The sequence below is a fragment of the Diorhabda carinulata genome, chromosome 7, assembly GCF_026250575.1.
Source record: "Diorhabda carinulata isolate Delta chromosome 7, icDioCari1.1, whole genome shotgun sequence".
NCBI lineage: Eukaryota > Metazoa > Arthropoda > Insecta > Coleoptera > Chrysomelidae > Diorhabda > Diorhabda carinulata.
The window spans coordinates 21,020,187-21,046,355 of NC_079466.1; the positions used below are offsets into that span (position 1 = coordinate 21,020,187).

General features: G+C 33.1%; 1 protein-coding gene across 8 annotated transcripts in view; it reads left to right on the forward strand.

Annotated features, from left to right (window-relative positions):
* LOC130896862 (eye-specific diacylglycerol kinase) overlaps positions 1–26,169 on the forward strand; it is a 257,836-nt gene that overhangs the window by 157,071 nt on the left and 74,596 nt on the right. For all 8 annotated transcript variants that reach the window (XM_057805221.1, XM_057805220.1, XM_057805227.1 and 5 more), the window contains 2 exons: positions 7,081–7,284; positions 15,331–15,460. In XM_057805221.1, coding sequence (XP_057661204.1) covers positions 7,081–7,284; positions 15,331–15,460 — 334 coding nt within the window. The remainder of the gene's footprint in view (positions 1–7,080; positions 7,285–15,330; positions 15,461–26,169) is intronic.

Consider the following 26,169-nt stretch of genomic DNA (forward strand, 5'->3'; position numbering starts at 1 on the left):
ACAGCACCAAGGGAGGAAATTATTAGCGGGGAAGTAATACAAATAGAACTAGAATAGAACCAGAACTGTTATTCCTTACTTGGTAAATACTTTTCTATCTACACACAAAAAGATTTTTAGTTTTATAGTTTTCATAGTTTTTCGGTAACCGATTTCCCATTTGAACTGAGGTATACAAAAAAATTTTTTTAAAGCTAGCCTGGTGATGTTGAGGTACTCTGTAGAGATTAATATTCCTAGTATTGTGAGGATGCCGAGAGTATAGAATAAATAAGTAGGTTGAGCGCTTTTTATTATTCTATGAATAAAGCTTAACATGTAATGTTAAACAATTTACCTTCAGTCGCTGAAGGCGATAACTTGGTTATCGAAACACGCGTCAAACAGTGTAATTGTGAGTATTGCTGTAGTGGTAGTGCAAACTGTTTGCTCAATATTCCAGCTTTGTTTACTATTGGAATGTCTTCGTTATCAATAATTTACTTCTGCAACCAGAAAAACAGTGCACAAGATTTTGTTAAGGATAACCAAGTACCTATCGAGAAAATACCGCAGCCAAGTACCTGATATTTGTTGCAGTCAAGATAAAATACCTTTGAACTATATTATCTCTAATTCTGGCGGACATAATGTAACTTAAGTTATAACTTTATAATTATAATAATCAGGTGTAAGGAATATTGCACGAGAAAAATTGGTTCCGATTTAGGTAGAATGTCTAAAGGTGTGGGAATCTCAATTTTAGGAATATTATGCCTCCTTTCGAATCAACTCACGTATATTAATTATAATTTTATCTATAAAGAAAATTACTTTCTAAAAATTGGTCGTATGCTATGATACAAACTAAGTAAAGTTGTGGAATCCTCTATTTGCAATACGTATCATTCAATTGACAAGACTATATGTGTGTGTGAAAGAAAATCACTTAGAGGCAAGTTCATCAGCCAAAAAATTTTTCAATTTTAATATCCTTGATAAAATTTACTAATAGATCTAAAGTATGCTTATCTATGCTTGAAAGATGTGTGAGGTTTAAAGGTAGGGGGTATTTTTATTTAAAAAGTTGTCTGTTTTATTAATGTGATTGCTAGATTCGAACAAAACGTGATTGAGATCAGCATAAGAAGTATCATCACAGGTACAAGCTGATGATTGTATAATACTCAGTATGGCAAGATGGGCGGGGTATCTCCCTTAAACAGTCTTCATTCTAAGTAATACTGAATGAAATTTTGAAAATTTGTATTTAAAAAAGTAGTTCGGAGGTGAGGGTGAGGTACGATAAATTTGAAAATAGTTGTTATTTGAGGATCGTGAACGTTATCCCAGTGTTTCTACCAGGATACGTATAACTCAAATAAATATCATACTCAAATTTAATAATATAGTTTTGATGTCACATAAAACAGGACATTGAATTCTTTCGAAATGAGTAATCTTTAATAGCATACAGTGTAGACCTAGAGCCATATGAAATCGTACCCTTTCATTTGACTTCAACGCGGAAAGATTCTGTAAGATAGCTTACAGAATATATGATAAATACATCAGGTGATCTGATTTGTAACGATTGCTTTGTATTCTGAATGTATACTGCACATTACACTGTATCCCTCGTCTTAGATTCAACAGTATATTTTATTATCTTGTCAACAAACTCTGCTAGTATAGATTTCAATAAGATTGAGTTAATACTGAATACACTGTTTACACTACCACTACACCAACTTCTGAAGACGATAACTTGGTTATCGAAACGCGCGTTAGACAGTGTAATTGTGAGTGTTGGTGTAGTGGTGATGTAAACAGTGTATTCAGTATGAATATCATAAACGGTTCCAGAAATTCCAACTTAGTTGTGGACTAAATATACCTACATGCTAAATATCAATAAAATTATGTTAGTTCTGTATATATTATTGATTTCATTGGTTTGATTAAAGGCTTCCGCAGTAGAAGTGTGTGTTTAATTCTCCAATATCGATTTCGGAGGTTTTCATTTCATGGAAATGCTTCATAAATTATTTATTGTATCTGCCCTAAGGGTTTCGACTTTAATTAAAAATTTCTGAGATAATAATTGCCGTCGTAAAAATAAAGGAGGTTCGTTACGCCAATAAAGTATTCACTGGTGTCGATTTAAATACACCGACACAAATTCAAAGGCATTTATACTGCACAACATCTATTTGCTGTTAATTTGAAGTACTACTTGATCCATATAAACAACATTCATAGTCTATGACTGATCTGATATAAGCCATATGAAACATGATAACAATAGAAGGGATTGCACCCCATAGGCGATTTCAAGAGATTACACCCTTTTCTATATTCATTTATCATATACCTTACATGCTTGGACCGTACTATCTAACTAGCGGACCCGACAGACGTTGTCCTGTCCCACGTTTTAAATGTAAACTTTTGGAAATTACCTGTAACAATTAGACCGTTTTGATGAAAATTGTTATCAGAAACATTATCATTCATATATATTTATCACAATTCAACCAATCGATAGCGTGTGAGTATGAGTATTAATATGCTTTCAGAGGTATTGAATGTAGAAGCTGTGTTGAATAAAAACTTCGCCTTAATTGAAGGTGAAAAGGTTGAATCTTAAACTATTCTATAACTGGTATTTATTCTTAGAGTCAATTATCTACAATGTCATTTGATGTACAATATTTTGGTTAATCCTTTAGAGGTATAAACCAATATATTCGAAGGTTTTCCCACTCTCGAGCACGCAACGTAGAAGCAAGAATTGAATTTACGGATTTTACGCAAAAACAACTTTGATTGAGATGTGTTTCTAGCTAATAGCGTTTTCAAATGTTCTGGTGGTGATGAATAGTCTATTTCAGTGTCATATTCAAACGCAAGGCTATTAAACGATGCCAGTGCTTGATGATTTTGCACCCGCTGTCGCTCATTTACTCTGTGAGCGTCGGTCACTCGTTGACGCGCCTCTCGTTGCCTCAATGTATTAGCACGTCGATTGAGTTTCTCTGAATTCTCATTTGCACGTGAGTTTGCTATTTGTTCTTCTACATTCTACTGTTCTGTTCAGTCGGTGGTTATGGACGATTTGCGAATTATGAGAACGTCGACCAATATTTCTTGTTCTTCCGCGAAGACGTGGCATTTTTTTGTAGAAATAAAATACTATGAAAAATACACAATAACCAATGTAGGTAACTTCTAGAGAAAGTTTACAGGGTTAAACAAATCTCGTAATTATAATTTCAATTCTAAGTTTTGTGTATTCACTATTTCCAGTACAGTATGATTCAAAATGAGAGATAATTTTGGAATTGTATCTCTGAAATCTATAAATTACAATGTAGGTTAGGATAGTTATGTAGGTTAAGAGAATTTTATGAAGAATTATGTAAAATATGTACTACGAAACAGTAACAAATTTCAAAATGAATATTTTTAAGTAATATCCGTAAGAAGAAAGTAATGGATGTACCAAAAAGTAACAAATGTGTTCAGCCGAACTGTCCTTCATTCAGATATATATCGTATAGATTAGCATAGCAGTATGAATGTTTACACACTATACACCATAGACATAGTTTAGACTATACTTATGCTAACTTAGAATCTGATCTCAGCGCCTTATACCAGGCGCAACTAAAACTCAAATATACTTTTGAATATCTGACAAAACTGCAGCGCAGTATGCCGAAATTCTATGGAAAACGTTATAACATCAAAAACAATTTTAAAATAATTGATAAAACATTATCTAGTTGATCGAATTGTGAATCTAAACCATTCTCGAACCCCCTTGAATACACACAAAAAAAATCATCAAAATCGATCCAACCGTTTAGAAGGAGTTCAATTACAAACACACGTACAGAAGATTTATATATATAAAGATATGATAACCAAATATTAATACTCTTTATAATTATATTTTATGTATCTTATAAAGACTTCATATAGATCTCTGAGGCAATCCTGGGAGCGTGCAATACATTTTTGTGATCCTTTATATAAAGTGTACGCGAATAAAATAGTTGTGGTCTCTCTGAGAAGTTCCTTCACTAAAACTAACATCTACTAAATTGTTTTTAAAAAAATTAATATCCACACAATCATAAGCACCTTTCATATAAAAAAATAAGCGAATAAGATATTTGTTTTTAAAAAATATAATTTCTACATAATTTATTAAATCTATACTATGTGTAGGGTAAAATTTAATTTTGTTCCACATGCTGTTCCAGCCTTTTTCTGATAATTCTTTCAAAAGTTTTCGTTATAAGGAACATCGATTATATAGATAGATAAGAGATAAATAAATTCCACTCTTTTCCGTAGTTTTAAGATAAGTCACTTGTTTCATCTGTTCAAGGTACTTATAGTCCAGTAAACAACTATTTTTACCTCAGGTTACCATCAAGACGCATCGATTTGCTTGAAATTTTAACAGTAGACAGTAAATACCTTAAAAAGCAATACTCTGGGGGTGAATATCAACCCAACTAAGTGGTGGTAATGTCCTTTGTTTAAACTAAAAGTAGAAATCGATAGATTTTAAGCACAAATTACTCTATGGAGTTTTTTCGAAGAATTTTTTACAGTCAAAATTGTCTAAAAAAATTACTTCACGGGAGGATTATTTTAGTTTTATTTTTTTTTCTTATGGGGGACTTCGAACCTTCGACCCCTCGCCCCCATGGGTGCTTCATCTGGTCTGCCCAAAAGCTAGAGGCCGCGAGGAACGGGTGAGTTTGGGGAACGGAGATTGGGGGCAGATAAATTTAGAGCGGGTAGTTTTGGATCGATTTTTTACAGGCTAAATAATATAAAAATTAAATAAAAAATCTTTATCCACATCCACTGTTAAATCGCGGCGCCACGAAATCGTACTTCCCTTTTTGTCTTATTTTTGATTGAAATTATGAGAAGCATATTTTTAATCACAAATAACTTTTATCGAAAAAGTTTTTTTTTTGATTTTATAGACCTAAAACAAACTGAGTTATGATTTATTAAAAGTGGAACTTATTAAGTGAACTAAATATTTTGAAAAATTGAAAATTGAATAAGTGGAAAACGGTTAATTTTCCGGAAAAAATGTATTGAATCTTTGAAAACCATTCAAATGAGACTATAAAACTTTGTGGTACATAAAATAAGGAAGTTACGATGTGTAGTAACTCGTTTCTTAAACATTTTATTTGTGTTTATTAATTTGGGGGATGGAAAGACATAAATAGTATCTAAAACGTGATATGATCTTCATTTTAATCCTACAAATATTTTTTTAGCTTTCTAAATGCTTTAACTTTTATTTTATTGAATTTTGACAAGGGGTAGTTTCCATCCTTTACAATAATTTGTACATATTGGCATAGGGTACATTTTGAAGTGAATAGTAAATAGAACTAAATTGCAAAATTTCACGGACATCCATGTGTTTTAATGGAATTCTGAGGTGATACTATATTTTCACCATTGTTCACTGGACTATTTACCTTTTAACCAACAATTTGTAGTAAATTTTTTTCGAAGGTAATGACACATTTCTAATAATATCACATTATTATTAGCGGGAGCTGTACATTCTGTGGTTTGATTGCAATTTCCAGTTGTAAGATTTCAAAGGGTTTATCCATGTTATGGCGGCTGGGGTTCTCTGTTGGTAAAAACCGTCATTACTTATCAATATTTTCTTAGTTATCCATAGATTGTGATAGTTATAGATAATTTAAAAGCTTCATTAGAAACAGTCACTCCAATTACAAAAGTTTATAATTATTACGATTCCTATTGTTTTAACAAATTGAATGCCAAACTGAGTTAAAGAAGTTTTAATAATGGGTCTCGTTAACAATCCCAAAAAATACTTAAATAAAAGTTTAAATCTAACATTCAAATGAACTTGAGAGTTAATACAATTATCAAGATTCTCTTCGAACTTTCTCGAAATTTTCTCCGTTTTTAGATAGGGTTACTGTTGTGAAGTATTTTCGTGTGGTAACTAGGATGCAACGATGGAACTTCAAACTTATTCATTAGTTATTTTATTTTAAATGTTTTTCGAAATTGTATTAAATAGAAAATTAGATATGTTAATAAATTCGGATTAAAAAAGTTTCCGGGTTATAAAGAGGAATTTAAAATTTTCTTACCGCTTAGTTCTTAAATTGTCAACATTTTATTCTAAATCTTGCTTAATGTTATATTTTTAATTCTGTTCCTCAGAAATAATTCAAGCATGACACGCTCTATTTTTTTCTGCATTTTGTTAAGGCTAGAATTCCAACACAGTATGTTAGGCACAGGTAGAATTACATTATTCAAACACCTTTCTCTCAACCAAACAGCGATTTTGAATCTGAAGACATGATTAAGCTTACCAAAGGCGGACCTTGTTGAGCCTATCTTTTGGCTTATTTATCAACTAACTTAAGTGATGAATCTACATTATTTTGGGGTATTTTTATTTCTGCTTTAATCTATTTTGATTGTTTATGAGGATAAATGTTTCTTTCTGATTAATGAACAATCTTAAGATTTTTAAGAATTATAGAATTTAAAGTTAGTGTGCTTTTAGTAGAAGGATACATCGAAATTCAAAATATGAGGTATCCTAATCATAAAACGTGATTTCCAAAAATTTTAAACATTATCGCAAGATTTAAACATGACTACGGAACGATCGTTTACAACTCTGCTAGAAAAACTCTTCTGCATTCACTGAAAGTTATTTAGAACGCAGCACTACTCATCTGTTTGGCAGCACTTTTTACTACACATAATCGATGCGAAAAACGATATTTTGTCGGCCTATTAAATGACTTTTTTGGCGTTTTCCTTGAAGATCTTGAACACCACAATAAAGCTATTTTATGAAAGCTTGGGAATCAGGTAGAATAACCGTTTATAGCACATAGATCGATCACCAAAGGGTGATTAATAAGACATATTTCTATTTTAAACGAATATTTTGTACAACCGAATCTTGATAAAGGAACAATATTTTTATTTCAATAATCTTAAGAGCTTTCGGTTATTGATTGAAGTGGTAAATTCAATTTTTCTTTTCAGAAACATGGTCCTCGAATGAAATGTTCGGCTTGTAACATAATTGCCCATCAGAGTTGTATAAAAGTGCTGGTTGACAAGGTCAAGTTTTCTTGTAAACCGACATTTAAAGACGTAGGTGTGCGACAATACAGGGAACAAACCACCAACCAACATCATTGGGTACATCGTAGATCAGAAAAAGGAAAATGCAGAAGATGTAGCAAGGTAAAATTTCTCATATTTTGAAAAAAGAAATAAGATATCTTGTAAAGCTAGATTCCACGTGTGGAATTCTTCGAACGCATTGTGATATTGTAGACAATACTTCTTAATCTACAGGGTGTTCCGGGACTTATGCAAATTATTCGGGATGAGTAGATAACGTGAAAATAAAGCAGTGACATAAAAAAAATTCTCGTATAGTTATAGGCCTTGTGTTTAATTCAGGGGAACGTGGTGGGCATGCGAATGAACCTACCCGACCAATCGACCAATCCACTTGTCGTCAAGATGATTTTTTACATTATTTGGGAAGTAGGGAGGAGCTCCATGTCTCCATGTTTAGAGGAATATCACGTAACATGGGCAGGAAATAGTTTTGTAGAAATTCTAAGTATCCCTGACGATTCAGGTTATTATCAAAAAAATATGGACCTACTAAATTATTACCTTCAATTCTTGCCCACACACCAACAGAAAAACGATGTTTTTCTTTGAATTGTACCGTCTCGTGTGAAACCAGCTTCATCAGTACACAGTACTTTTGGGTAATGAAATGGGTAAAGGAATTGCTCCTGGAGAATCTTACGAATAGTTGTAGTAGATTTTGCGTACGCTAGTTGTGAGATCAGCATCAACTGCATCACTGACACGCATTTAATGTCATTAATGGGACACTTTTCAGTTCTGTTTCCCTATTATCCCGATCGATCGAAAACCTATTTCGTTTAGTTTTAAAACTAACAAGTGGCTACTGAAAAAGACATTGTGGCTGTCGGGATTTTCTACAAAGGATAGCATCTTAGAAACGACCCTTGTTTCTAGAGGTCCACTTGCAGCTTTCTTTTCCACCGTACAAGGAGAAATTGTAGCAATATCCATCGGCCCTGAACATTGTAGCTCAATGTTATGGGTTAGGCTCTAACCCATAACAACGCTTCAACGCATTGTGGCCATAATATCTAACAATCATTTCATCTATTGCTAAATCACGATGGAAAATTCTCCATTTGCGAAAATATATATTTACATTTTCTATTAGTGGATGAATTTTGATACTTCTGTCTTCTTTCTTCTGGGTAGATTTCACATTATCTTGAAACTGAAGCATATATTTCAATTAGGTGTACAATCGGTACACCAAAGTCTTCATCGTCGGACCAGTAGTAGGAAAAATCCAATAAATATTTTTAAACCATCTTTTCTAACGGAAAAATGATGCTAATTTTTTGCAGCGGTTGTTAAGTGAATTGTTTCTTCAATAATCATGTCGTACATAATGTTATCAAAAATTTAAACTGAAGATAAGTTAGCAAGATTCCTTTTCATATTTTTCAGTTTTTATTCCCATTTATTTTCTAGTGGACGAGTGCATTAGTGTGGAGGAACCTATTTTTCAGTTAGACAAAATTATTTATATTTTCATTGCACTTTGCGAGGAAGTTTGTACACGGGGTTAACATTGCCAAAGATATATCGTTATCACTATCAAAATTATCGTCACTAGAGTCAAAATGATGTGAAATGTCCAATTCAATATGCCTACCGATATCACCGACTTTGCGAACTTCCAGATCGCCATCATCCACATCCTGTACATTGGTGTGATTAACAACTTCGGGAGGTAAAGCAATTCTGTCGGTCTCGATATCTTCCGAGTACACGGATTCTTCCAACATCTTCAAGGATATTCGAGACATTTTTGTGTCAAAAATTTATCAATAAAAAATTCACAAAATACATAAATTTGGAACATCTTCGACGATTGAAGACACCAAAATTTGAAGGAATTTTTGCAAATATCTGATTGCACTTTTGACCAAATTTTTGCCGTGCACATAAACATACATTTAGTATCGTTACTAAAACCAAAATAAAAAATACTTGCTATATAAAATAAATATTCATCAGTCGAAAATCTAACAGCCCACTCCCTCTACGATTTAGCACCAAGGAAGAATTCACAGTATGTACATGGAATGACTCACTCAGGTGCAATTAGTGGAAATACCTATCCCTTGTTATCTCTATTTTACGATATTGAGGGTGGAAACTGGTTACATTACCAGAAAGTGGTCAAAAAAAATTCTTAGAAAACTGTTCTCAAAATAGACTGCTGGGCGGTAATTGGTTAATAAGTTATGAATTATGAATAGTCTGGACGTTTATATAAATCTAAATAATCCATAAATTTTGAAGGTTTTGTATCAGAATGATTCACTTACATTTGTTGTAGTGATTTGTAATATCCATATTGTATCGTGAAAAACTACTATAATGGCATTAACATGTTTTTCATATTACTAAATCAACGGTTAATCGACCACCCTCCAACTTTTAATGTATTTTCAAGAGCTCTAATTACGCCAGATATTATGTGGCAGATTATTCATTACATTCTAACCGCGCCTCCCCAAAAAGGCAGGGCTAGATGAAAATGTGATATAACTTACATTATAATTTGATTTTCAGTAAAACTGTAGCCGATATTTTCTCTGCCATGAAAACTCTTGCTGATATCACAGTAGAAGTTTCAGCTTACGTAAATATACACGACAGATACTGTATAATGGGTGTTTTTCAGAAATAGTACCAAAATATTATTACTTTTAACCTGGGTACAGAAACACTATCAGACAAGAATAGCTACGAGGGTAGCTAAGATATGGCAACACTAATGTGAATATGTCAAATTTGACATTACCATCATGAAGCACCATCTCTAGAAACCGTGTTTTTCTGGTTTTCTGAATTCAATCGTGGTCGATTTTGCTACATCGACTGTTGTGTACAAAAACATCGATGCTGCGTATTGGGTTTTATTTCCACTCGCATATATTCAATATTACTATCAATAAGATTTGCTCGCGTTGGATACCGTATAATTTGATAATCGTTCACAAAAAATTCGTGTCGATTGGTGCTAAGAAATGCTAAAACAGATCAATCGCAATGCTTTAAAAGACGTCTATAAGATCGTGGTAGACCAGTATTTGTTTGTCAGAAAAAATCATAAAAACCAATCGGAGAAGACGAATCATTCTCCACTTCGACATCCGCCGAACAGTTCTTATTTGGAACCCAATAATTACTTTTTACTACACCTAAAGTTACGTGATCGTCAGTCGGAATGATAATGATAGGTACTCTCACTAGTTTCCATTTATAAATGTACAATGAAGAAGTGGAATTCAAAAATATCCACAACTTGATTGTCAGTATCTGCTTCTGATCTTAATTGATGATAATTTTTCTATCACTATTAATAAAAGTTTCTTATCATATATTTATTTCTTTATCCCATAAATATCAATTTCCACTAATTCCAATTTTTCAAAAAATTGATCAAAAATGTGTTTATATCTTTATCTTTGTCTCAACTTCTCAGTGGCGAATGTGCTTTTGCTATCTAGGAAGTCTCCGTTGACTATATAGCCTCCTCAATGTCGTTGGTACTTTTACAGACTGGCTACTCCAGGGAGTCGTCATGTTTGAGTCTGTACAGGTATTTTCCATCAATTATCACTCCCAGGTGTCGGATGAATAGTTGGGATGTTTGCTTCCCGACTTGCAGCTCCCACTTTTTTCCAGTTGGTACTCAGCACACACTGTTTTGTACCGCCTTTCCCGGTACATTTTTATAAGTCAATCATAGATATTCTACAGGAGATGTACTAACACTGAGTCTTCAGGTTCCTCTTCAGTGGCTTTATAATCCTTGACGACATTCTCTATGACGTATTTGAAGAATCTGTGTGTAAAGTAGCTGATTACCAACTCATGAAGGTGTCTTGTCCCTACTATCTTGGGAAGAGCCTCCATAATGCAAACCCATCTGGTTGTTTTGGAGGCGTTCTTTATGAGAAGCGTTACCACTAATTCCTCCCTCCAATCTGACTCTTAATATCGCTCCTTTTGTAGCTCTGACGAAGAGATCAATAGCATCAAGTGTGGATCGATCTTTTCGAAAACCGTATTGATTTTTTCCTAATAAATTCTACTATTACTTCTGATCTTTTATGGAGTATACCCTCCAGGATTATTTGGAATATTTCAAACACACAGAGCGGACGATAGGATGTTGGTTTCGTCGAGTGGCTTTTTTCTTTTTACTAGTCAGCACTTAGTTTCTTGCTTCAATATGCCAAGAAGGATTCCTTCGTTAAAAGAGTCGTTATAAGCTGTAACACTCACGCTCTAATGAATTTGGAGTCTTTGGACATTTTCTCAGCAACTGCACTAAAACGTTACGGTAGCCGAAGACCCACTATTGAGTGGCTAAGGGATACGTTGATGAATCAGAAAATAATAATACAGATACTATAAATGAAGCACCTCAACCAGTTAGTAGACCAACAACATAGATATTAATCTATTCAATCTAATTAAATTGTTATAGTCGTAGAAAAAGTATAGTATTGAGCTTGTATATAATGGTCATATCTCACTTGATAAACTTCGTCTGCGTTACTTATGATGTACATTAGTGCTTCTATAAGAAGTCTTGTTAGTTGATTCATTTCCACAGCTGTATCGAAAATATTGAACTCAAATTCAATTACACTCTTCTTAATAATTGAGATGTTCAATCTAAAAAAAACCGTTTTTCTTTCTCCCTGTGGCTTTCCATATTTCACTTTAATCATTCTAGGAGAAAATTAACCGTCGAAAATGCTTGCAATATTCGATAGTGTTTCTGATAACTTCCTAAAATTTGGTTAGTTGTTTAAATTTGCCGACACTTCCTCTTCGGAGTGTCGTGTACAGCGATTTCCTTACGATTAATGCTTCACTCTATCGGTACAGCTATAAACCAATTATGTACAACCCATAAAATCAATATCCAATCTTTGGAGTTTCAAGAAGGTGCGTAGGTTAGATAGGTTGACACGTGAAGAGTTGAAAACTTATCGTATGTAATATATCTTTTTAGTTAGTCGATATCGAGAAAAATCAAACTGAGAGCCGTAAGTACATCTTTCGTGAATTGAAACGGATTTGTTTAACATTTTGCGTATACGAGAGCTGCCACTCAAGTTTTGATATAAGGTAAAACTGTGAATATGGTGAACGTACTCAGAACGTGTTGTCATACGAATGATATTTGAGTTAGTAACAGATACTTGAAGCAATCATCTTGGTCAAAAAATGGAATTAAATAGCGAATATTTTCCGCCGATCAATTCGCTTCGATTTTTATTGATAAACCACCATCTTGAGCTCCCGTTTTTCACTGGTTTTTCAATTTCAATTGCTATAGGATGAATATTTTGAAGATCGTCGAAAGTCGGCTGTTGCGCTAGAAAACAACTGGTAGTGCAAGTTCGTCATGTGACATTGAGGTATATTGAGAATTATTTCCACTCGTATACTTTTAATATTGCATTGACTGTCAAAAATATTTGTTTGCATAATTTGGTAATCGCGGTGCGTCTATAATATCATGACAAGCGTCGAGTAAGGGATCTATACATATGAACCCGAAAATAAATAACAATACACTGTATCGGTCTTTCAAGACGAGCCACATCGAAGCAAATAGTCGCTTGTTTTCGAAATATTGGACATGTCGCAATCGTTCTATCAGAGCAACGTAGAAAGATCAATTCTGAACATAGCATTTGTCTCCCAGAAGTGTTCGAAAAAATCAGGAAAACCAATCACAGAAGACGAATCATACTCTACCACGACAATAAATATACTACGGACGTAGTGTAGGCTAATCAAATAAAACAAACACACACATGGACATACGTAATCATCCATTAAAAATTTATAATGTTGGAATGTATAATTTAGAAAATATACCTAAATAATAATTCAGAACTTGCAACTTTAAATGCCTATAATCGGGATCGTATGCGAATCTTTTCCTGAACACCTTGTATAATTTTGTTTGCGTAGGCTTTAAATAATGTCAATAGTTTTTTTTTCAGAATAAATGAGGAAGGCTCATGAATATTTCTTGTACAATTTCAATTGTCTTTAAATCGCTGAAGACATGATAGAACGAATCAATTTTCGCGATGTTTTATGGTTTGAAGAGTTTGACATGCAATATTATAACTACTTTAATTTCCTTTGTACGGTTATAGTCTGTTTAATTCCATTATCGAAGTTAGTTTCATAACTTCCAGCTTGTTTCTTGTACATATAACTATAAAAATATATCGAAATAAATGTTGTAGTTAACTTTATTTTGTTGTGGTAAAGGATCCTCACAAAAATGGCGACTGCAAAATATAAATAATGTTTAGGACTTTCGGGATTTCCCCTAGAATGTCTCATACAGAAGTTGAATAAAATAACTTAAAAAAAAACGATTGTACCAAATGATATATACATAAATAGGGCGGACAACATATTAAATGCAGTCTCATTCGTTCAAATGGTATCTCTTTCATTTCAATTCTTACTAGCTTTTACCCGCGGCATCGAATCCATTAAATAAGTATCAGAAATCATTATAATAGAAAAGAACGAACTCTGTAGCTATATTAGAACCTGAGAAATAGATCTTTGAATGTAGAAAAATTGCCAAAAACATCCAAAATTCATAACTCCACATTGAATGTCCGCGCCTAGCTTCTCTCCAACTCAACCGATTTAAGTGTTCAAAAACTCAAAAGAAAGAAGGTGTTTCAGCGAGTGTTCTTAAACCAAAACGAACTCTGTAGCTGTATTAGAACCTGAGAAATAGATCTTTGAATGTAGAAAAATTGCCAACAACTTAACAAAAATCCATAACTCCACATTGAATGTCCGCGCCTAGCTTCTCTACAACTCAACCGATTTAAGTGTTCAAAAACTCAAAAGAAAGAAGGTGTTTCAGCGAGTGTTCTTAAACCAAAACGAACTCTGTAGCTATATTAGAACCTGAGAAATAGATCTTTGAATGTAGAAAAATTGCCAAAAACCTACAAAAATCCATAACTCCACATTGAATGTCCGCGCCTAACTTCTCTCCAACTCAACCGATTTAAGTGTTCAAAAACTCAAAAGAAAGAGATTGTTTCAGCGAGTGTTCTTAACCTAAAACGAAGTCTCTATCTTAAATAGAACCTGAGATATTGAAGATAGAGCGTGTGTATGTGAAAAACTCCCATAAGTAATGTACAGGGGGAAATCGCATTTGAGTATAACTTGAGAATGGTGAAAATTAGATGAAATCCAATGATTGATGGCTGATCTGTGCATCAATACCTTTCATTGAAAAAAAAATTAAGCAAATCGGTTGGATAGAACGCCTGAACGGACTCGGAATGGAAATCATTAATTTTTTTAATATATAAGATAATATCTGTTCCCTGACTTATATATTTTTTGTTTCTTCCATTTCTTCAAATATCTTTATTGTTATTTTTGTCAAACTAGTTTGTTCAGTTTTCTATATCAGTTCCAGTTTTACAATAATGCCTCGTATTTTCCAATACTAATCTCCTCGCATTTTGTATTAGAAACTTCTTTCAACAACACCGGTGTTTGTTTTCTTCGTTAACTGTATTTTGAGCTTTATTTTTGTTGCTGTTGCAGTTACTGTTAATACCTTAAGTTCATTCGAAATGACTCCAATGTATTTTCTTTATATTTATCCGTACAGGTACCAGATTTCTAGATTATCGTAAGTTAAAAGAAAACAAGCATACATCCTTTTGGTCCTGCCGATATAATGGCCAATATTATTTTTTAATAAAAAAAAATGCGAGAAACTTTTAGGCAAACTAAATTTTAGTTTACTCTTTACGTTTGTATTCGAAAGCGGTATTTGTTCAGTAAAAATTTTAAAAACTTTTAACGACTCTAAAAAAGTATTCCTCAAACAATTATCGATTTTTATTCTTATCCCATTTGATCCTTTTTTCAGTAGTATAATTCAGACCATAAATATAAAATCCTTTATAGTAAAAAGTAAAGAGAGTAAAAAAAATATACGACACTAGAGTGATAAATCAGGAAACGGAGACGGGATATCTCCCAAGTTTGGACAGTAATTGTTATCTATCAATCACTGTTAGTCATGATCTCGCTTATAAGAATCTCTTTTTGTTTCAGTCTTTCCAATCGAAGTTATCTTTCAGTTCCAAAGAAATTGTGGCAATCAGTTGTTCGTGGTGCAAAGCCGCCTATCACAATAAAGAATCTTGCTTCAACATTAAGCGAATAGGGGAAGAATGCACGTTAGGTGAGTAAAATTAATCTTTCTGTTTCTCATTATTTTCTATACTTGGCAAACAAGACGAGAGCTAAGATGGTTCTCCCGTAGAGTGATCTAATGCCAAAGTAACGTTCCTTTTCAATTTTTCACTAATAATAATGATGATACCAACTCCAGAAGACAGTGTTTTTCTTAAACTGTGCGTAATTTGTAGCCTAAGAACTATATAACTTCAATAGTTAGTCACCAACTTCATTCATGGTATATTTCGATATTGGTGCAGGTCCGGAGTTTTAAGCGCTTTCTCAATGGTACAGCGCTTCTGGTGCGCATTTTATTGCGCTAAATTACCATTTGCCTCAAAGAAAAGATTAGCAACAAAACTTTTGCATTAACATTAACATTATTCCATTACATAAGCTCTCCAATTACACGACTAAATAAATTACAACCTGAATTATTGTAAGTTAACGCATTGAAACGAAATGTATAATGAAGTATATTTTCAATAACTTTTAATTGTTAGATTACAAGTTGATTTTATTGTTATTACTTTATAAATTCATGAAGCCAATTGAGAAAATGAAATGGAAACGTTTGTTGTTCGATTCAGATAATTAGTCATTAATATGAAATAATGAAAATTCGATATCAACGTTAGTAAATGAAAACATAGACGTATAGATATTGAACAATAATAACTGTATTTTAAATATCAAAATTAATCGGGTTTCCATTTGGAGTAACAATAAATAAGATATTGCTTGTTTGCGTGTTTTTTCTGCTCGCGGCGTGGGCAGATAGTAAATTAAAGGCATAAAATGCGCGCGTGGTGATCGAGGCTTGTCGCCACGCGCTGCAACGTTGAGAAAGCGTTTAATTGTCAATCGCGATAAGTGCCAAAAGCCGGACCTGCACTAATGTCGAAGTATACCAATTTGTAGAGTAAAATTCAAAGAACAAATACGATTTTTCAAATTTGAAAAATGTTCAGTTGGTCAAAAGTTATTAACATCGAAAGTTAGTAAAAATGGTAAATTTTCGGAAAAGAACCATTTGTTCATGATATGTTTTTCGCAAGAACGCCGGGCATATTTGGAGACGGCTCAAAAGACATAAGAATACCCGCTCCCTGACTATAAAGAAACAATCCATTAAAAAATTTACCTAAAGGCACTCTCCTATGAAAGCGGATGTTATTCCAATGTGTACGATATTAATAAGTAATTAAGTAATTGAAATTTCCTTTTCCATAATACGCATAAAATGGAAATTTATGCATACATCATGTTCGGGTCGTTAAGCTACAACTCATCGGTTATCAACTACTCGTGTAACCTTTTTATGCTACTAAAATCTCATCAAACGTCAATTAAAAGCTGAAATTGTATATTGCTGTTTGAAACAGACAAATTAGTGATGTTTTTATCCTTAATTTGGGAACCGGATTTCCACCGTTATCTTAATGTTGATGGAAATCGTCGCCGTTTTGTGAATAATTAATTTTTAATTAAAATATCTGAATTCGTGAAACTTATAAACGACTAGATACGGATTAGAAGTAGAGAGAGTGGGTGTCTGAGTAGAAGTCCTTGTGCTTGGAGAAATTCCTCGAACAAGAATTGCCAGCTTGCGGTGTAACTCCAGCAATTTCAAACGAAAATGAGTTACAAAGGAATTCCCGTAATAGTAAACATCTACATAAACACTTCCACGACGTCTAAGCAGTTCCGAAATAGGCAATCCTTTTGATTTCGTTTACAGGGTCGAAAAAACTGAATTAGTGGCTTAATTAATGTTGTACGTCGTCCATAATTTTTTAGTAGATGTGATATTTCTGATAGCAATTTCAGTGGATCTCTCACTTATGGATTACAGCTTAACGACATCAATCCAAATGTGATTAATTATCGCATTGTGCAGAAGAATATATCCATATACACTTTAACATTGTAGAAGTTTGAAAGTCATATTATTTTAATTGTTATTCATGTCGGAAGTAAGTAACGTGAGGGAATTACTTCATTGATGATTGTTGGTTTTGGAGACACAATATTTCCAAGTATGCAGTTGATAACGATACGAAGGTTGCTACTTCAATTTTGAAATACACAAATAAAAAGAAATATTTATAATTCGATATAACTTCATTGTTTTTCAAAATATTCTTCGTTAAGATCAATAAGATCATGCCTTTGAACCAATTGTTGAAGCGATGTTGTTGTTGAACGCATCCACTGCTTTTATAGGTGTAGAAAAACGTTGACCTCGCAATTTATTTTTGGTCTGCGGAAATAAGAAAAAATCATAACAATCCTGCCAAACAAGGACTGTATGGCGAGTGACCCATCAATTCAATGTTTTGACTGTTCAAATACGTTTTTGTTTCAACTTATGTGATTTATTTTTGCGATTGGTTTTCCTGTGTGGTTTTGTTGGATTCGATCGTCTCGAAAGGCCCATACCGTCGATTGTTGCTTAGTTCTTATAGATCACACTCCAAGAACAGATTATGATACTATCAGGCAGTCGAAGGTTTCTACTTTGAAGGATTATAAGGAAACATTGATTTTTCAATTATTGACCATGTTGTAATAAATGAATATTTAACCCTACCATTGAATTTTATGTTTAATCGTAATCTATGAGTCAGAAACCCACTAAACCTGATATTCGTAAATTCGGAAATATCATATCTACTCAAAAGTTATATTATAAATACAGAGTGATGCATTTAAACTATTATCTCAAAAATTGTGACATAAAAACAAACATTAGTACATAGTATACGTATTCCGCACATTTCGCCCGACTCTGTATTTACGATGGAGTGCAAAAATTTGGAACATGGATAAAACGTAGGTCATCACTTAACACCCGAAACAAAAGAACAATCAAAACAATGAACAGGGAGAACCGGCTCTAAAGAAGCCAAAGATCATTACATCTGCAGGCGAGGTCTTGGAGCCGGCTGTTTGGGATACGCATGAAATAATTTTCATCTTGAAAAAGGAAAAACTAACAGCGGCGAGAATTACGCGAACTTATTGCAACGTTTGAGCGAAGAGATCTTGCCAAAAAGACCGCATTTGGCTAAGAAGAAAGACAACGCACAAGCTCATATATCCGTTATTGCAATGGTATAAATTAATGAATTGCTACCTCACCAGATTTAGCCCCTTTGGATCAATTTCTGTTCACAGACTTGAAAAAATGGCTCAGTGGTCAAAGAGTGTTTAACAATGAAGAGATGATGTAGCATTAGCATGGCATATATTTTTATGTTTTCTATTAACCAAGACACTTTTCATTAGCGCCCTTGTTTTACTTGGTGATATATGCCTTTGGTGATGCTATACAGATAATTAATGATGCAAACTACAAATACCTCTAAATATATGATATATGTTAAGTGTCAAATGTAAAAAGGCTCAAAATCAAGTCTCAAAAGTAAAAATTTTTGCCAAAAATATCGATTTACACGTGGAAATTATAATTCTTATTAAAATAAATTATTGTGCCTAAAAAGAGCTCTTATTTTTTAATGGCAAAATAATAAAATTTTTCTCACTACCTCCACAGTTTTTGGACATTATTATCGCTTATGCATTAAACGTAGTAGTAACGTTCACAATTTTACTAACATTTTACTATTTTCTCAACTAAATTTATTACTAATTTGCTAGACTATAATTATTTGCTCCTATTTTATTAATAATTAATAAGCTTAAAGGGCTCAATATGTTACAATGCAAAAAAATGCACAATCACTTGCCAATTGAAATCAAATCGATATCATCTTTTACCGCATTCCGTAACAATTTTAAGGCATATTTACTGGAAAGTACATTCTACTCTGTAAACGACTTCCATTCTAATAATATTTAATTCCGAGCATACTGCATACTAGTTTAATTTTTTCTTATATAAGACTTATATGTTAATTATTACCTATAATTTTGTTACTCATTGTAGTTTTCTTCTGTATATTAAAAGTTTTGTTTTTTAAATTTTACAAGCTTTTGTCTACAAATTGTAACAATTTTTTGACAATAAAGCATTTCTATCTTAATCTCTCGTATTCTTTCTAACAATCATTCAAAATTTCTAACTTCATACGAATTTTTGTAGCTTCCCTTCTATTTTTTTTTTTGGCTTATTTGACTAGACTCTATACCTCTAATAGTTTATAACACCTATACACTAATACTGGTGTCTTCCGCGATGGTAATTGGTTTTGAATGTTTTCATTTACCGATAATATAACTTATTAATGTAATTTATATCTTGTTACACTCCACGCTCCAATCACAATAATATGATAACTAAAAAGGCATCATAATCTGATGGATAACTAAGACTACATTGAAAATTCACAACCTTAAAGCACACACCTCTGGCGTTCTTAGATGTATCCATGTATATGTATTGATAATTGATATACCTAGAGAGAGGATTAGTTTGTATTCGTATGAAAATGGATTCTCCTAATTAACATAGGTTGTTATTGCATAATTAATGTATAACAGACTTAAGAGACTAAGTGCATGGTCTTGAACTTCTGCCCTGAAGTTCTAACTCTAATCACAGAGCTTTAATATATGGAGATTACCACACGATAGTTGGAATCTGTCTCTAACCGAATAGTAAATGTTGAGGTTCTATCATAAAATTAATACATATTAGTCCAGTCAAATTATTCCTTAAAATAGAAGTGAGGTTACAAAAATTCCCATAGAGCTAAAAATCGGTTAGGTTAGGTAATGAAAGCTGTGTAAATTATGTAATTTATAAATGAAAATATAATTATAATTTGGAGGCCGAACAGTACTCATAATACTATGGTTAATATTCTGTTCTAATGTTCTAAATTGAAGCGTTTATTTTTTAAAACAACAGTCGGTGACTTTGGAATGTCTCTATCAACAAATTCAAACATACGACCTCGTGAAAGATATTTAGAATCATCTAAAACTGCACATTGAATATCCTCTCAAAAAATTGCAGCTGCAGCTTCTAGAATGCTGAATCGCTCTTCTTTTTTATCTGTTTTTTTTTCATACCATTCTTGATTTAAAGTATCATGGTGACTATCAATAAAATATATGAATGTTAAGTTACTGATATTTCTGTAATAATAATTTTATCACCATACTCCAACTTCAATCACATTTCAATGTAGCCCTAGTGCGGTCCATAGGCCCACAATTGAACTTTCCCCACAGCCCAGAGCGGTCCTGTGGACCACACGACGTATTTTATTCCAAACCTTCTCCACGGCCCAAGGGAACAAATGTGTTTCACAGTTTTGTTGTAGTCACTTATTTCTAAATGTTTCGACACGAAATAAACATAGTAGATAAGTAAATATGACTTCACCCGAAAGTATTATTTTTGATCTCATATAATATTTTTTAAAACACTTTGTACATTTTTGTACACTCTACATAAAAACATAAATCATTCAAAGGATAAAGAAGGAAACAAAATTTTGTTTTTTCCTATTACTAGTAGGGTGTAACTTAAAAACATCATTTCTTGCAGTTCTCATTTCAATTAAATTTTAACTTTATTTTTCTTAGGATTCACACTCCATATGGAGTGTGAATCATAAGAAAACTTCGCGCAAGTTTATCAATTTTGGTTGGGGCTCAAATGGTTCTGATATCATCGTTATTTTCAATATCCTTAAATATTTCTCTCATTGCAATATTTGTAGCTTCATCTTCATTGAATTGTAGCAAAGATACTTAGCCTCGGCAGCGACTAAATGGAATTCAAATTCAACTCGAGTAGCTACATAATCACATCGAGTTTCACCTATATTTAGAATTCTTTGAACGAAAGTGTAGTAACTTACGCCGGTACTGCAGTACTTTTGTCTTCTCCAACTCTTCATTTAACGCATTGCCGCAAAACACTGTTTGAATCAAAATGTAGTTTGACTTACACGTACTCTAGTACGAGGAGGAGTTATTTTTTATGAACCAGCTATTTCTTCTTGGCACTGTCTTTCCACGGCATCAATGCTACTTTCTCGAGTATAATATCGCATCAACAACTCGACTTTCAGCCAAATGTTGACCAGCAATAAGGCAGAATTGCGAATTTTTTTTTAACACTATAATGCACAAACTTCTAAAATATAAGCTATAGCCACCAGTTGTCACTACGAAAAAATGCTTAATAATCCCTCGTATTCATGCTTCTGATCAGGAATCCCCTCTATCTGCGTTTGAGGCTGCGCCCTTATTTCTATGCTCAACAACTCTAAACGAATGCGAATTGAATGGAAGACAGATGTTACTTAAGGCTATACAAGTAAATGAAAATAGGGGCGGAGTTTTTTTTTCAATTTTTTGGACCGCTATATCACGGAAATGGCAATATTTATGAAAAAGAGTGTGAAGACATTTTTTGTAGAGAATCAGATGATCTGAAATATTTTTGCTGTCTCACCGTTTAACTAAAAAATGCAAGGAGTTATTTTTGCAAACTTTCACCATCAATAAAATTTTTTGCACCAGGGGGATTGGTGGCGACTTTTCACATTTCATTTATAATAGTATTTTGAACATTCATACAAATTTTTTAAGCCTCTAAAATCTTATTTGGCTAGAGTATATTACAATGAATATAGGAAGTGAGTTCTGAATATACGAGGTCTGACTATTAAATACCGAGACTGGTTACGAAAAAAGGTTTTATTATAAAAATTATTTCACATTCGAATGCTCCTCTTCAATATACAAACCTTTCTATACGTTTTTTCCATTGATGGAGCAGTGCTGGAAGCCTTTTTGATGAGTACCTTTAGGAGCTCTGCCATTTTTTGCTTTACCGCTTTCATCGACTCAAATCGGATCCCTTTCAAAGCAGATCTTTTTCTAACCTTTCAAGGAAATCTGAGCAGACCCGTTGATGTAAGAGCTTCTGGTCACGAGTCTGATTTTTTGGCACCAACTTTTCTTTATCGACGTTTACAGACTCGGCAATTATCCGGATGTTCATTCGAGGATCTATACGCACAATTTGGTTGATTTTGGTCACTGTTTTCGGAGTTGAAACAGTTACAGAGCGACCTGGTCGGTGGTCATCTTCAGTGTTCTCTCGGCCCTCACTAAAGAGCTTACACCATTTCCCATAGGTTACTTGTAACAATTTATAGCACACAGTCGGGATTTTTTTTTAATTTAACTAGAAATTTGAGATTGATACGTTGCTCCTGTTTTTCGTCACACAAGGTTTTCGGCACGAGCAAAAAACACTATAATAGTGACGGAAACGCTTACATAAATACCAAGTCGACATGACCATTCTGGAAAGGTATCCTTGTAGAAGCAGTCCTTGATAAGTTTTAGAAAGAAATTAATGTTATTCCGTTTGAATGGAAGGATATGATGAAATGAGCATTTGTGCAAATTAAAACATTTTGAATACCACCGATTTCTCTAGTTTTGTTCCCTGGTACTTTACTTAGGTATGTTAAGGGTGAAAGTCGCTGGAATGTCAATAATAGGAGTTGGCTTGCCCAGTCATGCAATAGATTAATTTCTGTACTAATTAAAGTTTTGTTATATTTTGATAATTAACGAAATTATTAAGATAAATTCTCTGGTGGTAAACTAATCTAATTGTTAATTGGGCCATTAAATGAATAAAATCATATTTTACCCATACATGAGTTTAAAAGATTGTATGTCGTTAGCGAACCAATTTTACTTTTCCACGCGAAATCGAAATATAAATTCCAATAGAGACTGACGAGTTGAATTAAAATATTTATCAGTCCAAATTTATTGCGAGAGTAATTTAAATCTGGTGATGGTATTGAAATTTACGAAGGTAGTTGAATATCAGCGAACGTGTGGAATACGTAATTTGAAAGATATAAATATCGTCGTTTTTAATATTCGACATTATTCGTGATTCCTAAAAGATCTCCCATGTTGTAAAATTAATTGGAAACCAGGAACTCGAATAATTTACATTTTTATTGGAAATCTGGTTTTCTGTTTTAGTATTACAATTATAAAACGTAATGTTAAACAAAGCATTTTTAACTACATACTTTTTTTATAAAAATCGATTCTACGTCAAGCCCAGTCACTTACTTTTTTGGTTTAGTCGAAAAATCTTCTTCTTTGTATGTTCTTGGCCAAATGTTCAATTTATTCAGTTTCATTCCTCCACGAAAATTAGTGAAGATAGTAATTATATTCAACAATATTTATCCTTAAATACACCGAGCGTCAGCGAAAACGGCCCACCCCAAAAACTATCCAAATTTTTCCATGTTGTTTATTTTTATTGTAATAAATGTATGATGTATTTATTCATTAATGCTTTTAGCATGTTATATCATGTTTATACGGGTTACAATTAGAAAGTATGCACCAATTCGAGAATTTATAAATTCATTAAGAAACAACACTTTCCGTTGACACTACAATAATTGAACCAAGTACACAAAAAAAGGTTTATTTTTCAAAAAGGCCTGTTGGTACCTCGATACTGGATGACAATTCTCATGAGAGTGGGCATAGAACGCAACACGTTCTCAATGTTTGCTTCTAATTCTAATTGGTGCACCAAATTGTGTCTTCGAAAAAATCAAGAAAACCAATCGCAAGAGACGAATCAAACTTAACCACGACAATGTGAGCTCTCACACACATCATCAGTTCAAACGAAAACGTTTTTCTATATCTGAAGAAGTGGTTGATTATATATTGATATTATATAATTGTTTATCTCAAAACTTAAACATCAACCCTAGTTTTATAGTCGCTTTTTTCGCTCTATCCCGTAAAAAGTTGATTCTACTAAAAAATGCAAAATAATTTCACGATAAACAATTATTATATTTGCCTATATTGAGCAAATATCTAATTTATTTAGACGGCACGATATCAATGTTGATTTTTCACATCTTCATTACAACGCCGTAATGAACATGTAAAGTTAACTCCGTACCAATGTTTCCGAAGATTGTGGCTCAAAATTTCTAAAATAACTGGACTTCCAAGTTAATACGCTTAGATATTTTCTGATTTTGATATTAGGAAATTAAAAATGTTTGTAGATAATTTATTTACGATTCCAATCAATGAAATGGAATAATTAATCACTCTTTTCCGGCTCTTCCGTTATTTCACTGAACTGATTAGGAAGAAAGAATAAATTAATTTTTATGTTGAACAAGTTGATTGAACGGTGTGCTGGTGCACATTTTCTGATAGATTGGTGTTAATAAATAACTGACATCATTCTCTTTCGAAATTTGAAGCACTGACGAGCATCTATACGTGCCCGGTAAAAAGGACGACGACCACGCTTAGATTTCTGTTAAGACAAATTAATCACATTTTCGGAAAAATAAATATAGATGGAGCCACGTCTGAAAGATTATAATTGCTTCATTTGCGGCCATCATTTTGACCAAAATAAAACTTTGAAGTAACATATCCGGAAGACGCATCCGTACAAAAGTTTGAATAACGTAGTACCTCTAGAAAAAATTGAAGAAAGACATTATTTGAGTGCAGTAATGGCAAAAAAGATTCACTACTAAACACTACCTGAATACCTATCAAAGGATTCTACATTCAGCACCTGGACTAGCTCGATCATCTGTCAAGAACTTGTTCTCTCTACGGCACAAATTTATCAAACCTAATTGAACACTTTTAGAAAGCAATGATGTGATCAGGACTTTACTTAGAGTGAAAAAGATATCTGGAAAACACAACTGCTTATTTCCCCTTTGCAGGGCCGGATTAAGCTAGAGGCTTGGAAGGGGTATAACCCCGGGCCCCAGGTCCAAGAGGGCCCCATCATTCTGTATTTTTTGATATGTTGATACCACAAATCTAACGTATTGATATTATTTTGTGAATTTTTCCGGGTTTCCGAATTCCTTAAGGGGGCCCCGTCATTATTTTAGCCCAGTGCCTTATAAATCTTAATCCGGCTCTGCCCCTTTGGAAGGAAAGAATATGTTGCTGATGGGAGTCCTTGCAGCGTTTATTTCTGTAATCGATCAGGAAATTATAAGAAAAAGGAGATGGGGTTATGCATTTAAAAAGGTAAATCGGAGGGACTTGCCCAGCAATGCATTGTTGATGCATATGGTAAATGCTCTATGAAATTTATGAAACCTCATGTTTGAAGTTCAGCTCATAGATCTCTTAACAATAGACAAAGAATATTCTGCAGCTAAAATTGCAAATTATATTCCTTTTGAGCACATTTTAAATGATGTGCTAGATTCAATTGCTAGTAATAATTTGCAAAGGAAACAACTCCTCACAAGGAAGGATCTTTTGAACATTGAAGCACTGTATGACCTGAAGTCTGAAGCTATTAGACATTTTTATCATGTTATAATTGTTGAATGCTCGGTCTGTTATATCTTACAAGCCTCAAACTGTAGAAATGGAGGGATTTGCTAACGATGAGGTGATTTTAATAATAATGACAGATCCTTAAGTGGAAATGGCAAATATGCATGCATCACACTGTATGTAAAAACATAAAGAAAGCCAAAACATGAATCCAGGAAAATGTGTCCGAAAATGAAAGTAGTTAATAAGTTTGAAGAGAAAGATTAACATTTTTATTTTAATTGAAATGTTTTAATTAAAATTGTTCGAATTTTATTTTTTTGGTCCTCCTGATTTCCTTTTTCTTTTTCTTTTAACATAAATATTAATCATACTTAGGAATGTTTAATA